The sequence below is a fragment of the Mastacembelus armatus genome, chromosome 1 (genome assembly GCF_900324485.2).
Source record: "Mastacembelus armatus chromosome 1, fMasArm1.2, whole genome shotgun sequence".
Lineage (NCBI taxonomy): Eukaryota > Metazoa > Chordata > Actinopteri > Synbranchiformes > Mastacembelidae > Mastacembelus > Mastacembelus armatus.
In genome coordinates, this window is record NC_046633.1 from 834,627 (window position 1) to 855,775 (window position 21,149).

At 47.5% G+C, this 21,149-nt stretch overlaps 1 protein-coding gene across 1 annotated transcript; it reads right to left on the minus strand.

Annotated features, from left to right (window-relative positions):
- Positions 1-5,035: 5,035 nt before the first annotated feature.
- Positions 5,036-10,267, minus strand: LOC113128327 (delta-like protein A). The gene is given in 12 exon segments (XM_026303575.1): positions 5,036-5,248; positions 5,358-5,466; positions 5,557-6,340; positions 6,430-6,646; positions 6,870-7,039; positions 7,677-7,698; positions 7,700-7,808; positions 7,902-7,962; positions 8,911-9,168; positions 9,267-9,327; positions 9,588-9,893; positions 10,008-10,267. Coding segments are annotated over 12 exon segments (2,172 nt in total). The 5' UTR covers positions 10,077-10,267; the 3' UTR covers positions 5,036-5,242.
- Positions 10,268-21,149: the final 10,882 nt, after the last annotated feature.

The following is a 21,149-nucleotide window of genomic DNA, read 5'->3' on the forward strand; positions in this document are numbered from 1 at the left end:
TATTAGCTTTCCCTCCTGGACTGTTGCGTTGGCGCATTAACATTATTATTATTATTGATGCTGCTGTTAACATCAGGACACGGGAGCTTGTGTATCAGTCGTACTCCGGTGAGCAGCTGTTCAGTACTTTCCTTCTGGTACTTTTCAACCATCACACTCTACAGTCTGTAGATGATTATGTAACAACTGAAGCCTCCAGAATAATTAAAGAATAACATAAGAAGCAGTTTATAGTTGAGATCATACGGAGGATGAATGTGCTGTTCGGCTTTAGTCGCGTCAATAGACTTACAGCTAATCAATACGAGCTCCGTGTCCTGTGCAGGGTCGAATCCAGATGTCCAGATGTGTGCGGTTTAGGCAAAGATGAGCTGAATGTGTTTGACTGATCTCAGAGCTGTTTCACGCCACTTCACTGGAGATAAACTGAGGAAAGTAAGAACAACAAGCAGAGCTCAGCTACACTCTCTCATCCAGTGTCACGTTTGTTCTCTGTTTGTGGCTAGAAACACTCCAGTGGTCACATTTGTTCAACGTCGGCTCCTCGTGTCGCGTTAAACCTGCCATTTTTGAATATTCACGGCAGAAAGAAATGAGCTCCCTGAATTAACTGAATTGAATGTGAATGGAGCCCGGCGCTATTCAGGAGCAAAGCAGGCTGACAAAGAAGGCTGTTGATGAATGATTCGATGAAGAAGGGAAGTAGCGCGAGGCGGAGTGAGGCTATGGCGAGGAGGGGAGGGCTGGGGGGAGGGCTGGGGGGAGGAGGAGGAGGAGGAAGAGGAGGAGGAAGAGCAGGAGGAGGCGTGATGCGCAGCAGCATGAATGAATTCACCATCATCCATCAGACAGCTTTGTAACATTTAGGCGCTACCGGTCAGCCGCAGGATCATATACCTCGAACCAGGACGAGCCCCCGGCGGCTCGGAGGGACACTATTTTCTCATTTGAAATGTTTGGGAAACATTTCAGCATGTTTTACACGCACGCACACACACACACACACACACACACACACACATACACATACACACACACACACATACACATACACACACACACACATACACATACACACACCTACAATTACCTCGGTGGTCCAAAGACAGGCATTATGCTTCACATCTTTTAAGCTACATCAAACGAAGAAACAGTGAAAACTACAGCTAAGATAGATGCATTTACTTTTTGAAAGCTTGCTAAAGTACTTCTATGTAAAATTCCTGTACATCGCTATAATGCTCAGTTTGTTATTTGTTGCTCATGTGATTCTTTGATGCAGAAATAAGGCAGTACAAAAAAAAATGCTTTTAAAGTGAAAGAGCCATTCAGAGGAAGTTAAACGTGGTGAATTACTGACAAATCAATGACTTTTATCAGGATTTATATTGAGTGTTTGGTTGTGTTTGTCTTTTGGGGCTCTGGTTAATAATTAACGGGAAATGTTTGTTGCTTAAAAAAAAATAAAATAAAAGCTTTTCTCTCAGCACTATAAAAAAAAAAACAACAACTTTTTAACATTTTAGTAAAAACTGAATTAGTCATGAAAATGTACAATCACCCCTGCAAGTTCTGACAAAGTCAAAATCGTGATAATGTTGATTATCACATTAATATTTATTACAATTTGAGCTCTATGCACAGTTACGTTTGCACATGGTGTTACTTAGACCTAGATTTTGTTGTCCCCTAAAGGATTTGGCCTCCGATTATTCTAGTTTCTCTTCTCCACCTAAAAGGTGATTTGTTTTTAAAAAAAGACTTTTCGTGTCCCTGCTTTTTGCTTGTTTTCCTTAGCGTCTGTCAGTCGAAGCATTATATATGATATTCAGTAGTTTACTCGAGCTTTGACCTCCCTAACTAATCATTTTGAGTTTGAGAACTTTGCAAGTGATGATTTGACTAAACATTTATTTTAATCAAGACTTTTTAATTTTCATGAAAAAGAGTGAATCCAGCAACAACATACATTTAAGTCCTTTCAGCCTGGATTTCACTATAAATATTGACATTAAATGTCTCATTTATATGTGGAAAAAGCTGCTTATTTACAGGAGCAGTCCTGGCAGTGTGTGTTCACTGGCCTCTGATCAATACAAGCTGATCTGCAGACTCAGTTGTTTGTTTCTCCAGTGTTGTGGACGAAAAGTAATTAAAAAGAGTTTTAAGAGAAACTGGACTGAAACTGCTCCACCTCACTGCTGGTTTATAAGCTATATATCTACATTTTAACGCCAAACCTTTGGTGCTTTTTGGAAAACTTTACCTCATTAGCCAGTTGCCAACACCGTGCTGTGGTCTGGGTTGTGTAAATAAGCAGGTCGAGCTGTTTCAGAGCTTGGATCTATCCTCAGCAGTGGAAGTGGTCTTGGTGCATCTTGTCTGCGGCGGACCCTTGTACAGTACTGTAATATGTGTGCTTTGAAGCCATGTCAGCGCATTGTAACGTACTGTGTTATGCCTTTTGTTTGTTTTCTGTTAACTGGGAGGGAGGTTTATAATTGTTTTTCTACATTAATATTTCTTTAACAGAGGTTAAATATGTCAGAAAAAGAAACGGTCATTTTATAAAAAAGAAAATCACCTGTCATCGTAAAACCACATCTTTTATGTATAAAAAGACTAAAGGCATGGTTTTAACTTTTTCTGAGAACTTAGATGTTGTACTCAATGAATTAATTGACTTTTAAAATGAGTGATTTCAAAGATTTCTTTCTCCAAATAAAAAGTCTTTTATGGCTCCGGGCCAGCTGCTCGTCCTGGGTCTCCGTTTTTTTTTGGTTTTTTTTTTCAGTGTGTCTTATTGAACCGTTTTTCAAACTTTCACATTTGATTCTTTGGTACTGAGGACAGGATTTAACGACGGACGAGCACAGATGTAACAGTATCATCAGGAAAACAAAGTGGACTGGTGTCAGACCTGTGGGTCCTTTGTCCACATCTGTGTGAGGGTTTGTTCACAAAATCAGATTTCTCTCTGTTTTGTGGCACGAAAACAAAAACCCTCAGATTCACTGGGCTTTTAAATGTTACAGTAAACGTTTGTTTGTTTGTTTGATAGCAAAATGCCCAAATCATTTTCAAGGGAAATGACAGACAAGTATGTAAATGAAACACAATAAATTAAAGTGGATGCTGCAGTTAAAACAAGTAGCAGGTTGATTGGTTAATCAATCAAACAAAACAAGTGTGAACATTTTAAGTCAAAGCTCCTGATGTGAGTGTCTGCAGCCTTTTCTAACATCTATCTACGTCTTTTGGCCTTGGAAGCAGCTAAATTCCTGTTGTTTGCTCTTTTGATGATATGAAAAATAACTTTCTCTTCTTCCTCAAATATCAGGCTGAATCCTTTCTCCATACTCTAGTGTCTTTGTCTGTATTCACCGGTCAGTACAAAAGTCATAGGAGTTTTCTTATCACTGCCATTTCTCCAAATCCCAACAGATCTAACAGGAAGACAATGTAAAAGCTGTCTTCTCTGAAGGCCCGGCCCAGGCCTTTGAAGGGCTGCTCTGGTCGAGGCTGAACTTTGGCCAGGAGGCATCTGTTACTCAACAACATCTGTTCCTGTTACTCTGTTTCTCCCAGCATGCCGAGGGACACGCAGGCTCTCCCAAGGGTGGCCTTTTGTGTACCCCATTGTCAATTCCATCATTGTCTGCTGAAGTCTGTTCCCATAATGGCCCGGCGTTATAAACCCCAGCAGAGGCCGACTCCGCCGGGATGATGATTTACAGTTATTTGTGTGTAAAAACAATCGGCGTCTTTGTGGGACGATTAAAGAAAACTGAGGGGAATTTAACGAGGTGACCGTGATGAGCACGTTTTCATACAGCATGTCCGCTGACCTTACCGTAATGAAGAGAATAAACTTTAGTCGTACTTTAGTAGTTTATTAGTTGTGGAAATACCACTGGGGAGGTTTTTTAGTGGAAACAGGAACAGTGACTGTCCAGTAGGCGTAGATCTGGATTTTAGAGCCATGAATTACCTGACTTGTTCTGTCGGAGGAGAAATAGCAGTGGTAAATCTAGCGCAGGGACATTGTTTTTTATGAAAAGGCCCCCTCTCCCGTCTCCAGGGAGACACTTTCAACTTCTGGCAGCGTCTGCAAAGAAAGAGCCCACTATGGGGTCACCAGGGAAAGACAACAGATGTTACTGATTAACTTTGCTCACAGACCCTAGAAGTGTTTTTAGAGTGCTTACAGAAGGACGAAACAAAAGTTGGATGCAATTGAAACTTCACATTTAGTAATATTTATTTGGAAAAATAGTCTTGGCTAATTCCTTCATTCAAAAACAGTAAAGGAGACAGTAACGTAACAATTTGTACAGTACAATCCCTCTTAAATAACATTTTCTTCAAAACAAAAGTCCCATTGACCTGAAGTGCCTTTGCAAATATCATTTTAAAAAAAAAGCAACTTAAATAAGCATAACAAACATCACAAATATAAAATACAAAATAAAAATAACTCAAAATCATTAAATTAACTTAAATTAAATCATAATTTTAAATCTTAACTTTTTTCTTTTTTTTTTCCTCGTCTTTATTTTACAAAAGGACAATCTGTATCAAAAAGCAACTTTTTTTTTTTTTTTTTTTTTAATTAAGACAAAAGTTTTCATGCCCCAAAAAAAAAAAAAAAAAAAAAAAAAAAAAAGGAAAGGAAATGAGAAACTGAACAATACTATGTCATAAATGGTTTGGATGAAGAAAACACACTTCAGTTAACACAGTGATCAAGTATACATACAGTCTTCACAGGTGTACAGCCCATGTGAACAGCCTCATGAAGAACAGGCCATTATGGCCAAACATCCACCGTTTGATGCAGTTCCTGCGCTCAGCAGCGGCGTGTGGGCTACAGAACAGGCCCGGGTGCAAAATGCTGCAAAAACTAAACTCGTAACATCGAACTTTATGTCCGTTACCATTTCATTTTCAACCCCTTCACCCCAATAAAAGGCAGAACAGAAAGATAAAATGTCTTTTTTTTTTTTTTTAATTTTTTTTTTTTTCTTTCCACCCTGCCACCAGTTCTTAACCCCACAGGCCGCCGCTGCCTGCGCTTAGTTTCCAGTAGAGAACCAGCTCAGTCTGAATATCAGTTAAACGTCTCGGTATCAGCAGCAGTCTCAAGGCGGGACACCTCCCCCTAGGGTTAGAGCAGCATCTGAGGGAGTATAAAAACTCTCCCATAGAGCAAATGAGCAACGGGCAGCCCACTGGTGGCTCCTTACACCTGGAGAGACACAAAAAGACGAAGAGGTCTAGCGTTGGTCTGCCGGATGACACTGGATGCAGTCCTTTAGAAATGAAAGGTAAAGCAAAGTAAAATATGCAGAACTCACCTCAGTTGCAATTATACATTCGTCCTTCTCCTCTGACATGACAAACACAGATTTGTACTTGGTGTCCGCACATGCGGACATTTCTGGGGCTTTCTTTTCTGATGCATCGCTGTGGGAAAGAAAGAAAAACAGGCGTCAGCGTCGTCACGCTCAGACTTATGGTCAGCGTTTCTTTGACAGAATCAGGTGCAGCCTTTACCATTTTAAACGTTTGCTGTGTTTTTCCTCAAACTCGAACGAGTCCAGGGATTGGCACTTGTCCTCGCAGGCCGCCTCCAGCATGGCCTCTTTCGCCGCCTGCTCGTAATTGACCTCGTGTACGAGGTTGTAGTCTGCAGGCGGATGCCGGCTCTTGTAGCTGCTGCTCCTCCCTGGTGAAGATCCTTCATCAGGGTCGCTGCTGCAGAAGTCCATCTTCTTGTTGATATTTTTGACACCCGGCATCGGCATCACGCTGACCGCCAGGTCCCTGTCGCTGCGGTGGCAGTTGTTGGTCAGGTTGTTTATTGTCTCTCCCTCACCAACAGTTTCTGTATGGCCGCCACGTTGGACTTTTGAACGGAAAAATCCAACGAGCACAGCACATCCTGCCAGCAGCAGCAGCACCAGGGCCACGCCGGACCCCACGGCCATCCAGGGCACCTCTGACCCGTGGATGGTGGCGTGTTCTGGAAGCAGAAACTGGCAGTTCCGGCCTCCATAGCCAGGAACACATGCGCAGACGTAGCGGTTGTTCCTCTCGTGGCACGTGGCACCGTTGTGGCAGGGGTTGTGTTCACAGCGGCTGATGGGTGAGCTGCAGTTGCGACCGGTGTACCCCGGCGGGCAGGTGCAGGTGTAGCCATTGGGACCCTCCTGGCATGTTCCGCCATTTTGGCAGGGGTACATGGAACACTCGTCCCCGGTGTGGTCGCAGTTCATGCCAGTGAAACCGTCTGGACACTGACACAAGTACGAGTTGACAAGATCCACACAGCGTGCCCCTGTGAACAGAGAAGGACCAAACATCAGCATTTGGTCGAGAATGTGGTGACACACCTGGTGAAGGCGCCCGGTGTGAGGCGGTCCTCACCGTTAGAGCAGGGGCTGGAGGTGCAGTGGTCAATCTTCTTCTCACAGTTGAAGCCTGCGTACCCCGTGGGGCACTGGCAGAAGTAGCCTCCGTCGGGGTTGTCGGTACAGCGGCCGCCGTTGGAACAGGGCCCGTCGGCGCACGTCATGGCGCTCAGCTCGCAGTTGTTGCCATAGAAACCGTGAGGGCAAGTGCAGGTATATGTGTTTTCTAAATCCTGCAGGGGAAAAAATAGAACAGCCTTGACATCAAGATCTGTCTCGCAACTGCAGCTGCTATAAACCGTAGTCCTCTAAATTTGAGCTTCAGTCCGTGGGTTGTGTTTCTGCTGTGATGTTTATGTTTATGGAGATTTTCTGGCTCAAGGTGAAGCTGAGAGTGTAGAGAAATGGTAGATAATGGTAGATAATGGTAAATTAAGAAGAGCACACCACACTTACAGTGCAGCTCCCTCCGTTGCGACAGGGGTTTCCAGCACATTCGTTGACCCGGATCTCGCAGCTGGCCCCAGTGAAGCCGGGCCTGCAGGAACAGGTGTAGCTGCCCTGACCCGTGTTGCTACAAGTGGCTCCATTCATGCAGGGCTTGTGGTGAGTGCAGTAGTTGAGATCTGGAAAAAACACAGCGGCACATGTGGTTGAGTCACAGCTCAACACATGTCAGGACAACAACAGCAGCGACAGTGTGTTTTTGTCCTGCGGCACACTGGACTCCCTCTTCTTCCAGTGGTGTTTTGTTTCCTGCCTCTGGCCTTCTGTCCTGGCTGTTCATCTGGAGACAGCTGCTGCTCTGTTGTTGTTTCTTTGACTTGGTGGCTGTGTTTTGTGTTGCTGTGGTTTCCCTGGCTAACTCTGTCCCTCTCCCTCGTTTCTTTACATGTTTTTACTTCATCAAACAGGTTCATAAAGAAGAGAGACCACAGAGATGCTGCACTGGTTTCAAACCTAGTCCCAGACCATTTATCTGCTTTTTATCCTTTTTTCTCTGACACCACATTAATCACAGTTTTGCTCATTGACTTGACAAAGGAGAACAGAACAGCTTGAATAGCTGATTTGTTTTTAGATGTCTGGGTCCATTGACAACAAACCACTGGGTCAAATATGGACACACCTAAAAAACTTTCACTTGTGACTCAATCCATTTACCTGGACGCCACCAAATCAGTGTTCTCTGGTTCCTTTTTCTTTCCTTTCTGTTCTTCCTCATCACTCCCCCCCCCATCTCTTATCACTGTCTCTCCTCACCTTGGTTGCAGAAGAGCCCCCCCCCAGCCCTCCTGACAGTTGCACTGCCAGGGCTGCTGGCAGGTCCCGTGGAGGCAGCCCGGGTAACGGATGCACTCGTCGCAGTAGCGGCCTTTGAATCCCACTCTGCACCTGTTGTTGTGCAATTAGGAGGGAACACCGGTCAGTCCACTCACATTACCCCATGTGTCCTAATTATTAATTAATGGCTCGGTCAAAACCTACTTGCACTCTCCGGGTTTCTCGCAGAAGCCGTGCTCTTCATCGCAGCCTGGCAGGCAAATCGCTGTGCAGGAAGAGAAAGAAAAACACACTCCTTAAATTCAAAGAGGCAGGAAAACAAGTCAGATCCAGGTTCTCTGTGAGGTTTATCACCTAAATCCCAACAGGCCATTAAAGTAAAACAAAGGGAGGGCGCCTAAACCCATTAGCTGTTACCTTAAACTCATCCTCCATATCACCATGGAAGAATTTTCAGCTTAACATAGTGCTGAGACAAAGGAGGGAGTGTGTGTGTGCCACACATAGACCCCCTCAGCCCACCCCACCACCCTCCTTTTTTCTTCTTCACTGCGGGTCAAAACTCTTTTATTCATTCTGTTCTCACACACACACACACACACACACACACACCCCTTAATGTCTCGGATTGGGGCAGATAAGAGTGGACAGCTGGCGAGTGTGTTGCCAGTGCGCGACAGCTGCTCCATTGTCTGCTCTCTGCCGGCAGCTGCCCACTTCAAACAATACCTCCCCTGCCTCGGCCAATCAGGGCCCGGCCCACTCCGAGAGTAACGAATCGGAAGGTAGCATGTAAATTTATGGCACGCGTGAGATTATTCCCAAAACTTTCCTTAGAATAAATCAAGTGGTCGTGTGTGTGTGTGTGTGTGTGTGTGTGTGTGTGTGTGTGTGGAGAAAAGGAGGGGGAGCAGCGGGTGAGTGTGGTGTTTACGCACAAGTTGCCTTCTAACGGCACTCAGAGGATCTGATTATAGACCCGATATAGAAAGGAACTTTTTAGGCCTTACATGTCGTAAACATAAATAACACGCGCGTATTTTCCATTCATCTTTTTATAGATTGAGTTGGAAACAACTTTAGGTGTTTAGTCTCTATACGCGAACTGAACTTTAAGGTGTCTGAGACTGTTTAAGATCGTTTCTGCACTTTTCTACCAACCAACACGTTTGCAGAGATGCTACTTTGCAAGTACCAGAGTTTTGACACTCACGCTCAGTGCAGTACTGTCCCTTCCACCCGGCGTCGCACACAATCTCCCCGCGCTCTCCACACGTGAAGTGGCCGAAGGCGTCGTCTCTCGGTCGGCAGAACACCGAGCAGCCGTCCCCATAGTAGTGCTCGTCGCACACGAACCGGTACGAGTACTTGAGCTCCGTCCTGCCACCGGTGTGCAGGTCCTGGGACCACTCCTCTCCCACGGTGAGATGCCTCTGGGTGGTCATGGTGCTGATAACGCGGTCTGGGTTGTCTGAAGTGCGTATATGGAGGCAGAAAGTGGTTGGTTAAAAGGTGGAAAAGTGCGGACTTGAGATGAAAATGTAAAAGAGAAGGGTGTTTATTTCCTACCTGTGGAGAGGTCGTCTTTGGAGTCTGTGTGTAACGCCTCAATGATCAGCGAGAAGGTCCCCTGGGAACACAAATGGCTTCATGAGACAGGTGGCCAGCGGAGATGTGGCGATAACATCAAGCCCGAGGCGACTCTGCGGTACACTCACTGTGCTGAAGGCAAACTGCATAACCTGATCCCTTGAAACTAGATACGTGTAAACTTTCTGCGCTCTTAGCCCAAATTTGTGGTCAGACATCGTGCCACAGCGCGTTTTTACGCACGGATTCACCAAAAAAAGGCGCGATTTCTCCGCCTTAGACATGAATGGCTGTACTTACCGGCCACGTGAAGCCGAAGTTAATCTTGGTGGGGTTGGTGAATGAACTCTCCGGGATGGCATCGGGGACCTGGAACGAGTTGGAACCGAGCACGGGCGTCACGGCGCTGCCGTAGGTGCACGGAGGCTCCGGAGAGGCGTTGGGCTGGTAGTGCTTGAGACAGATCCTGAAGAAGGTTTTACATTCGCACTGCTGCTGCTGGAAAGACGAGGTCAGGCCGCCTTTACAGCAGTTCCTGTTGCCCTGTACTCCCTTCTTGTTTAGGAACTCCTGCAACTTCAGCTCAAAAACTCCAGAACAAAACCCCTGCGGAGGAAAGCAGCTCATTACCATCAACTGTACACACAGACCGTATGTTGTGGTGGGAGCGAGGACGCGGGGAGAGAGAGAGAGAGGGATGACGGTTCATTGTTTGCTTACCTGGCACAGCAACATGGACATGACGGCAAGAGTCAGCAGGATGACGCGCCCCATATTCAATAAATACATAATAAATAATAAATAAATAGAGTAAAAAGTCTCGGGGCTCGGCTTGTCCTCAGGGTGCCTCCTCCTGTTCAGTCCCTCTGGCTAAGATGCATTGAGCACGTTTCTGTCGCCTCACGGGGTTTTCTCATCAACTGCTGCCGCTGTCAGCCACGCTGCTCTCATTCATGTCCCGAGGAGCCAAAAGAGGATAAATCCCAAATCTTACAAATAATAATAATAAAAAAAACAAGATATGTGAACGCTGGGGAATTAAAAAAAAAGACGAGAAGTCCTCCAGTTCCGTTATAAAGCGTTAATCCAGTGCGTAAAAGTCAATGATGGGTTCCTTGTTTTTTTTTTTAAGAAAGTCTCAAAGATTAGAAAATGTCGGTTTGTATGAAGGTCTTGGATTAAACCAAGGACGGATTTGTCACTGGTCCAACATGCTTCTCTCTACCTCCCTATGTTTTCCTTACTGTGAACTGTGCGTCTGTCTCCAGCCAAGGCCGCCTGCAGCCTGTTATATACGGCCTGACACATGCTATGGTAATAACATGCAAATGGACCCTCCTCCTCCTCCTCCTGCCCGACTTCACCTCCCAATCTGGCCTGGCTCTCCACAATGGGATCCCATGCAAGTGCCCCAACAGCCTCCCTATTGCCACTGCAGCAGTAACATCACAGAATGGAGACGTGTGGAAGCATTTTAGCCAAATAAGAAGGAAAACTTAGTAAGAAAGCTGGGACTCCTGCAGGCGGAGGCGAGAGTCTGTTGTGGGTTTCATTAATTCATCCACATCCACACTGGTACTTTCTAGCTTCGTCTGCATGTGAACGCACAGGTCCAAGAAATAATTCGATGTATTTGTGTTGCCTGTTTGGAGGTAACAGCTTCCCCCTACATCAGATGACCCAGTCAAATAGGAAACACGGTGAAAGTGACTAAATTAGAAACTTTAAACCAGACTGTAAGGAACTCTCAGATTTCCTCCTGGTGTGAGGATGTTGATGACATGTGGCTCAGGCTGTTGCTTTATTGGACAAACTGGTTTGTTTTTGGAGTCTTGAGGTATTTTGGGTGATGTGCCAAAAAAACAGCGTGAAGTTGATTCAAAAATCTGCCCTAAAAAGAGGAAAAAGTGTTTCTTGATCAAACTCCGAGTCAGTTAATTGTTTACACCCCTCCTCTCCTTCCTCCCCCTTTCATTCTCCGCATGCACACCCTCTAGATTTTGGTATTTCTGGTTGTGGGAAGAATTTGATGCTTTGAATCGCCTGAAAAGACTAAAGAAAACATTCCTTGGCAGAGCGCTGCGGTGAGGTAAACGACTTGAGGGGCTGGACTTTTTCATTTTGCTTTTCCTTCTTCTCATTCTCTGGGCTAAGATTAAAAAACCCGTGTGCGTGTGTGTGTGCGTGGCGTGCACAGGGGCGCACGCACACTGGAGTCGCTCGCGTGGCCAACATGAGGGGGAACTTTTGTTATTGTGTGTGTGTGTGTGTGTGTGTGTGTGTGTAGGAATAAGTTTGCTCTCTCCCCCCTCAGCTGTATGGTAATTCAGCCAGCACCTGCTCTCCCCTCAATAACAACGTGTGCGCGCCTCCCCTCCCTAGGCTGAGCGTGCGTACACGTCCCATACACAATGCTATCTCCCACTCCAACACACACACACACACACACACACATACACAGACTTATCATTGCACATCAAACAAACACAACCGCACCAATATCGCACATATTTACTTTTCCTTCCTCTTGTTCAAACATTCACCAGATTCAGCGCAGTAATGTGGGAATAAACACACCCGGGTCATTATTTCAGTCTGATGTGTGTGAGTCTCTGGGTTAAGGTGACGTGTACGCGCGGGAATGAATAAGGAGCAGGAGGTGTGTGTGTGTGTGTGGGGGGGGTTGTTTCTTCATTAGAAGTGTGATTTTTCCCTCCTGTTGTATATAACGGGGTTTATCAAACTTCACGCACAAACCACAATAAAGTGCACGTACTTTTGGGCGAGTGCACGCGCTGCTGTTTGCTGGCTTCTGTCCGGTCGGTGTCCGGTACCTGCTGCTGAGGAAGTGCCCCCCCGCCTCCCTCCTAAAAAAAAAGTGACATGCTTTCCCTTTCTCCTCCAAATTACTTTCACTCCTGATGTCACATAACATGGTGGATGTGTTTGTAGTTACTTATTAGCTCTAATCAATGGCAGCAACAACCAGAGTCCTCCTCCATTAATAAACCTGTCCATCTCCCCTTTCACACCAAACGCAGGCTGAACCGTGACCGTCACAATTAACCCCCGGTAGCGAAGAGAAACCCAGTTCCAGAGGGGACTTCTGTCAGCTTTAGAGACTCGTCCAAAGAGCAAATCTGAATCTTTATAGCTAGAGATTACAGTCCTGAAGAGCCGCAACCCTGTAAAGTTTCTATTCATCATGAGCCATAAAGATAAACCCAAAGAGTCTGGAACAAAACTGGATCTAACAATGAAACTAACAACAAAACTAACAATGAAATTAGCCCCAAAGTTTCCCTCTGAAATGATGTCAACCCTCATATTTCTCCCCCTGTAACACCCTATACTCTCAGCTGTCCTTTGTACACACACACACACACACACACACACACACATTACATGTGTGGATGGCCACTGAAAAACTTGGCTTGGTTTGAAATTTCTGGACTAAAACACTGGAAAGAAGACCCGAGAGAAGCTGAGAGTCAGACTCCACCAGGGGCTGAGCCTGAAACACTGAAGCTGAAACAGTCCTGTCCTCTGGCTAGGACGCTGCTGGCTGCGCTCTGACTGTTTAACCAAAGTGCTACTGTAGGGGGCTGCTGTAGTTTAACTCCTGCCCACCAGTAGCTGCGCCAAACAAAAAAGGGTGACTCGGGGTCTGACTATTCATCCATTCTCTGCGCTTTAATTTCCATTGATTGTAAATGCAGGAAGGGGGAGGAAGGGGGTCTTCAGTGAAGGACCACGACACGCCTTCAGACGCGGACAGACCCTTACAAGCCATCTGCCACTAACCCCCCCCCCCCCCCCCCCCCCCCCCCCCCCACTCCTCCAGTCCACACACACATCCAGAAAACGACGTTTATTTCCCTCCCTCCCTCCTCGGGCCTGAAGCGCACGTCTCTATGCGCCTCTGTCCACCGGGCTCCGTCTACCCTCAACTGGAAGCATGTTAAAGGAGCTGTAACGGTATGGGCCCTCTGGGGCCATATGGCGAGGGGGAAGCCAGGAGGGTTTTTCTCTTTTGGTCCCCGAAGAGGAGACACCACATGGTCACTCGTGGGAACGTAAACACAGCGCGCATCACACGATATCGATCATATCAAGCGGTGATTGGGGAAAGGGAGGAGGGTGATGATCAATTGATTTTGTTTTACATTCATACCTCGTCAGTGCAACCACTGACAATATATCCACCCCGGGTGAAGCCGAGCTGAGCACCGTCACGGTGCCAGGGCTGGCGGTTCCCTGAACGACGCAGGAGATCAGCGCTGCCAGGGTGGAGGAGGAGGAGGGAGGATGTGGGGTCGGGGTCCTGCAGAGGCCTCTCCTGCTATAACTTAGCTGCTACTGAAAGGCTAAAGAAATGTTTTGAATCAGCACTTTCCCAGCACTGAGATGCTTTTACGCACGGCTCTCCTGAGGGTGCTAACGTACAGAACATGGCCCTAAAATTAACTGAAAACCACTTCCTGAAAATCCTTCCAGGTTATTACAGACTGACTTTGTTTTGTTTATTGGTCAGTTTGAATGTTTGGTAGCTGTTTGTTTATGCTTTCCCATCTGCTTCGCCTGTTTTACCTGCTGAAGCAGAGATCAACAGGCTCCTTTGTGTCCAGATCAGATTACTGTGGCCAGCTGCTGGAAGATGGGGCCACAGGCCAGATCCACGGCTCCCCAGGGCTCTTCGGGGCTCCGCGAGGCGCCCTACGGCTTCCCACGGCTCCTCGGGGCTCTCGGCCCGGGCTGCTGTCTCATTTGCATACGCTGCTGTTACTGGAGACGTGCAGAGACTAAGTTTACGGGAAGAGTGCTGCAGTAATTGCGTGGGGGGCCCAGGACGCGTCTGCAAGTGTGTGTGTGTGTGTGTGTGTGTGTGTGTGTGTGTGTGTGTGTGTGTGTGTGTGTTTGTGGATCCACTAGGGACCTGAGGGGCGGGGGGTGAAGTGGGAGCTGTGCGTGGCCAGTCGCGTGCCAGTGTTTATGAAAACACATGTGCCGCGTACCCCGGGGTGACGCACCACAACGTGTGCAGCTCCCAATGAATACAATCGATAAATCATCGACTGATAGTGTTCAGGCACAACAAACACTGATGTTAGTGCTGACCGCAGATCAGCCTGATGACGAAGAGCCGATCAAACAACGATATCAAATCAATAAATATCATTTGTATGTACCCGGGCGGGTCTGATCCCCAGAGGATCGATGACATCGATAGGTTTTGTTGTGCGCATCACAGGTAAAACCAAAGTCCCACTTTACGCCTGAAACGAGGCTCCCTTTTCCTGTTTCCTCCTCAAACCCAAACCCTCCTGACACCGCAACAGGTTCCTTTGAGGTATTTGTACTTTGGGTATTTCCATCTTCCCAACACTTTCATGTGTTAATCCACAGCTGCTGCAGGAACAGAACTGATGCCACATCATTACAGCTGGATTCGGATGTTTCCAGAGAGTCAATGAAGTGACGCAGCAACAAAACTAAACTCAGCAAAAATGGGAAAATGGATTCTGCTAGAAAATCACTGAAACACAGACTGACAAAAAAACCAACATCATGCTCTTATGCTGATGAGATGTGGACTCTGCAGTGGTCAGAGGTTCAGCTCTGATCACATGATAAACACACGGAACTGATTTCCCACCTTGAAGTCAAACTGTTCCCACTTTAAACTGGTTTATCCCACATCTGTCAGTTTCCTTGTTTAGCTCAGGTTCAGTGGGTTTTACCTGCCGTGTGTTTGACCAAAACAACCTGCCCTGATAAATCATTAACAGAGATCAGACCCATGTTTGACAAAGTATATGATGGCCATTAAAGTATATTCACTTACAGCACCTCATAAATCCAGACATATTCCTCTCTGTGATGGTTTTCATTAAAAGGATTACCTGGATTCTGTGAAACTGCCTGTTGTGTTAAAAAAAGTTTAGTGTGTGAAGGATCTTCTCTGTCTAACGTTTAGAAAAGCAACCGAAAACATATTTTGTAACTCGGACACAGTGAAGAGCTTGGAAAAGATCAGAAACATCATAGAGGACAGACCATCCATCATCTGTACCCCCTTAGTCCTAACCAGGGTCCCAGGGATCTGCTGGAGCCTATTCCAGCTCTCTCTGGGTGAAAGGCAGGGGTCCACCCTGGACAGGTCCCCAGTCCATCACAGGGCCACATATAGACAAACAACCTCACACACTCACACTCACTCCTATGGGCAATTTAGAGTCACCAATCAACCTGACATACATGTTTTTGGACTGTGGGAGGAAACCAGAGTACCTGGAGAAAACCCACACAAGCACAGGGAGAACATGCAGACTCCACACAGAAAGGCCCCTGATGGGTTTCAAACCAGGAACCTTCTTGATGTGAGGCAACAGTGTTAAATTTGCAAAATTCCTGTTTTGTTTGACCAGAGGTCTAAAACTCAAAGAGATGAGGTGAAGATAATCACAGAGCGGAGTCCAAACCATGAAAACAGCCTCCAGCCTCATCTCGATAAAACTCTTGTGGATCTGGACCTTTAGTCTAAATTCTCAGTCAGCAGAGTGAATGATGAGAGAGTAAATGGAGGAAGTGCTCCTCCCCTCCCCTCCCTCGCTCTAACTCTCCCTCTCTATCTCTACGACCATGAGCATCTGCCCAGAAATGAACAGATGTAGGCACCTGCGTCGTGGGCCCACATATGCGCACATGCCCCCCCTCCCCAAACCCCCTTTCAACCTTCCATGGGACCCAGAGCCGACCACAATGGGGACAGATCAGGGATGCAGTAACCAAATACTGCCTATCCCCCCAGGACACTCGCTCTGTTAGAGGCATTGTCAGCACTTATATCAAGTGGCTGCACCGAACAATCTGCTGTATGACTGCTCATTTGAGACATAACATAATTCAGAAGGACAGAGGAGGGAGGGGGGCCGGCTGGCGTACAGAGGTGGCTGCCTGGATAATTTCTATGGCTCCCATATGAAGAGGTGGGTGTTTTAAACCAGTGGGCTCAGGTTTTATTGCAGTTGGGGTCTGACTGAATTGAATCCAGTGTTGGGGATAAGTGGCCGTTGGGCTTGTTTGGCGGGCCCACGGGTGGCAGGTGCTAGCTGGGGTGGAGGATGAAAGGGAGGCTTGTTGGAGCAGGGTGGGTACAAGACCAGGTTACACATAAAAAGCCTTGTTTTTGTTGGAGAAAAGAGGTCCAACAGCCCACTGGTAGAGCACTGGCAGATAATGGCGCCATAATAGCACCCCTCCACCCACCCCACACACACACACCCATCCCTATCTCTCAGCTGCCGCTGGACGACAGCGGATCCACACGCACCTGTTGTCGTCCTCCTATTGTGTCCAGCTAGTGTGCTACACCTCAGGAATGCTCCCGGTCCAGAGGCCTGCCCGCTCGTCCCAGGAGAGAGCTTAGCCGCGGTGGGATGATGGGAGGGTGTCGGGAGTGTGTGTGTGTGTGTGTGTGTGGAAGGAGGGGCGCAAGAACCAGCAGGGAAGCTTTAGAGGACAAGGCAAGAAGAAGGAGGGGAGGTGGAGGTGGGACGAAATGAAGGGAGGGCGCGTTCCTCCAAAGCCAGTGTCCTCGCTCCTCCTGTCCAGAGAGCCCTGTCCTAAATCACTGGCCCCAGGGGGAAGGCTCCATTGTGAAGAGATGGCCCCTGCAAGCTGGGCCGCCAGCTGCCACTGCTGCAGCGTCATGCCCCCCCACCACACACACACACACACACACACACACACACACACACACACACACACCTCCTCCCAGTGGCCCCTAAACCTTGAGCACCATGACAATGCTCCCTACGGCCAGGGCCACAGAGCATTAAAAAGGACTTGGAGGACGCTCTTGAGAAAGGCCACAGCGGAGCAACATGTTTTTTGGACAAACATTAATTATGACAAACTCTGAGCAGGGTTATGGTGCACGACACATGAACACACACACACACACACACACACACACACACACACACACACACACACACACACACCCTGAGTGACAGAAAGGAAGATCCTAATTTCTGTGATGGCCTATTGATTCCTTCTTAATCTCACCTCAAGTCCTCCAGGTCAAACTAGATTTTCTTTCACTTTGACAGATGCACTTTGAGCAAAATCAAACCCAGACTTTAAACTTTGAACTCAAATCATAAACAGACACAGATACTCGTCTGTATCAGGTCAGATTCACTTGTTTATCTCTCACGTTCACCCCAGGAGTTCAGGTCCTGCAGGTTCTCTGCACCTGGAGAGAACCTTCCATGAGAAGCAGTGGTCTCTTTAAACGATTAAACGATTTAGACGCTATTCGAAGTGAAAATGTTCCTCTTGCACCTGATGAGCCGTGCTGTCTGTCGCACCAGATGTAGGAGTTGCAGATTTGCTAAATAGACACATTCACTGGGACTTTTTAATGCTTTTTGCTTTTAATCTCACCCCCATCACCAGCCACTGCTGCAGGAGGATTTTCCCATCCATAGCTAAGGGAGGCGTGCTCCATTGTGCAGCTTCTAATGATGATTGTAATGATGGCTTGTCCATCTTTGATAAGAAACAGCACGCCCCTCATTAAAGGCCCCGGAGCCCCGGTTCTCATGGCTGCCACTGCTTCCCCAGAGTCGGACAGCAGGCGAGGGGAGGCGAGACGACACCCGTGGCACACGCCTGTTGACCGAGCCACAAAGCAAAAGCGTGTGACACTCGCCCCACCCCCGCCGCTCCCATTGTCCTCCCAGTGGGTCCCACAGACAAGACCGATCCTGGTACCCTCCCACCCCTCCTCACAACCACAAAAACCACAGTGGTGCTGCTGCCCAGCACGCACAGTCCCTTGTTGCTTTGCCTCTTCATAATCAGTTTTATCAATCAGCTGATCTCGGTCTTTCTCACACACCCACCAGGAGTTGCCCTCGCTGCCTTCTCCTCCCACCGTCACCCCAGCTCCTCCATCACCTCCCCCTTCACCATCAGCTGCTACGTAACGGGGAAATCCATCATTGTGTGTAAAGAAGGTGCTCGTGCATTTTGTGCAGTGCAGCTATTAACATGCACACTTCTCACACACACACACACACACACACACACACTTATGTACTGACGCACACACACGAGGTGTGTTTTGCTCCAGGAGGTTTGGTTCTTATTCACTGATTCACATGCAGACAGTATTTCTTGGTGGTGTTGGAGGAGGGTGTGGCAGGTGGGTGGGGTCTGGGTTTTAGGGATGCTGGATGGTGATGGTTGGGAGGCACAGGGGCGAGGGGGAGGGGGTGAGGGAGGGTGGCAGCGGCTGCCGGGGTCAGGCTTGTGTGTCCTGGGAAAGTTGGGTTCTCCATTTAAATCTGCACATGTTGCGGCCTTCTGGTGGCTACGTGAATGTGCACGGTGACAGATGGCCCCGGCCCATAACTATAGAGTCCGAGCACCCGGGTCCCCTGAGGGAGAGAGAGGGAGAGAGTGAGGGAGAGGCAGCGGGTGCAGGGGAAGGAGAAGAGAATGTAGCGCTCAGCTGATCCCATCAAAAAGAGACATGGAGGAAGGAGGAAGGGGATGACAGTGTGTGTTTGTGTGTTTATACATGTGTGTGTGTTTGGGGCTGGGGGGGGGGGTTCCATAATCCCAAACTCTAAATTGAGTTAATGTATTTGCCTGGTCTGCAAACTCCAAAAGGAGGCCCGGGGTCCCCAAAGATTCTGATTAGATGTCTAGTTTATCAGATGTTGGAGGAGGAGGAGGAGACTGTTTGGATATGAGCAGAATAGCAGCTTTGTATGGTGTGTGTGTGTGTGTGTGTGTGTGGGGACAGGGTTTGTGGGTGTGATGCCAGCTTCAGGAGCAGGGCTGCCCGACGTCTCCATGCACAGGGAGGGTAGATCTCTGGTGTTTCTCCCTGACTCCTTGCTAATCCTGTTAAGCAGCGACGTCAGCGCCTGGTTAAAGATGATTTTCTGCAGATTTCCAGTGTTGACGAGCTGCTGCCCGACATGTGGGGGGTTGGAACCGCTGGAGTTTTAGCTTCAGGAGTGTGTTCCTCACAAATATACGGCAGAAAAGAAGGGCTGACTCCTTGTGCCTGTGTGTGAACAGAGGATATTTAGTGGTAAAAGTCGAGCAGCTTCAGTAGCGATCGATAAGAAACAATGACATGACTGGAACAAAACTTCTCAGCTGGATGAAAAATTAAAACCCGGTAGTGTCACCATGAGCATGGTGAGGGGCAGTCGAGGCCTGATGGAGAGGGAGCCAGCGCCCTGTCCACCTTCAATACCACGACTGAGGTGAGACCCTTGAGCAAAGCATCGGACCCCCAGTTGCTCCCCGGGTCCGGTTAATAAACCGACTCATTTATTCATGTATTGTTGTAGCAGCTTGTCAGATACAGACACAAAAAACAAAAGTATTGAAAAATGAATGAAATTCAAATGGGGGATAAACAGATTTGTGCAGAAAGGAAAAGTGTGTGACATAAGCAGAGCTGTGTGCACTGCAGGGTATGAGCAGGGTAAGTGGTGCGGTTGGTCCTTTGTTAATTTACGTGCAGACACACTGTGGAGCTGCTGCATAATGTGTGTGTTTGTGTGAAACGGTGTCTTGTTCTGTGCTGGTGCGTATGGTCTCACTCCCACTCACTGGTGTTTTTGGTGCTTTTCAATGCATGGCAACACATTCTGCCTCCCACACACACACACACACACACACACACACACACAGCAGGCTGCTGCTCCTCACCATGTTGTCGCTCTGCAGCTTCCTTAAGACATGAAGGCAGAGGAAGATGCCAGCTGGGCTCTGTGAGGCTTTTTGCTCATCGTCTGTGCTGAGAAGATAAAACAATGAAGGTTGGTTTAATATATCAGGTTCACTGTTTCACGTAGAATCAAGCACGATCAATATATTTCCTCCTGACCACAGCTAATCACAGACAACTACAAAAATAACTGACAGCTGCATCAGGAAGCTCCAAACTTGTGTAATTTATTTCATAGATTTCTGGTCTTGATGAGGATCAACAAAACACACACACGGTTTATTTTCCTGTCGGCTTGGGATCTTGTCCCTGGACATGTGTCTCAGGGTGTGTGTGTGTGTGTGTGTGTGTCAGTGCTCTTTACCTGCTGCTGACAGTGAAATGATGATTCATGTTGCATCCAGTCCTTCAGCGCCCACAGCTGGTTCCACCACCAGGGGGCGTCACCCAAACATCCTCCTGTGCAGAGCCTGCTGGATCCTAAATACCTGTTTTTGTTGTGAGCCAGAATGATAAAGAAATAGAAAGTAGGATCAGTTAGACATGAATCACATCCTGGTTTAATTATTCTAATGTATTGATCACAGGGGAGCTCTGAGGTTATTTATATTTTATAAGATGAATATATGTGTGGACATGTGGACAGTTGCTCTTTATATCTGCCTTTATTGTTTGGCCCAGGCTGCAGAGGGGTCTCCACTCATTCATTTAAAACCCCGTTCTCTTATTTCTGTCTTGGTTCTTGGCTCAAAAGGAGAAACATACTGAAGATTTCGCTCTGTGGGATAAAGGTTTCGAGCACTTGGACAGCTCTGCACCTTCAGATGGTGCTGTGCTCGGTAAGCCTCTTAGGAATCACGACCACAGCAGATGTAGGGAGGATGCCAATTAGAGACCCGGCGGCTGTGCCACTGCGCGCGTCACAGCTCTGCCGCGGTTCACCCGAAACACACCGAAACAATATTGTCCGGTGCTTCAGTGTTGCAGTCAACAACCGGAACAGCAGCAGAAACGCCTGAGCTGTCAAGACGATGAAGAGCGCAGCGGTTCTCCAACTACTCTGAACCACCAGAAACCTAAACCCTGTGCGAAGGATAGTC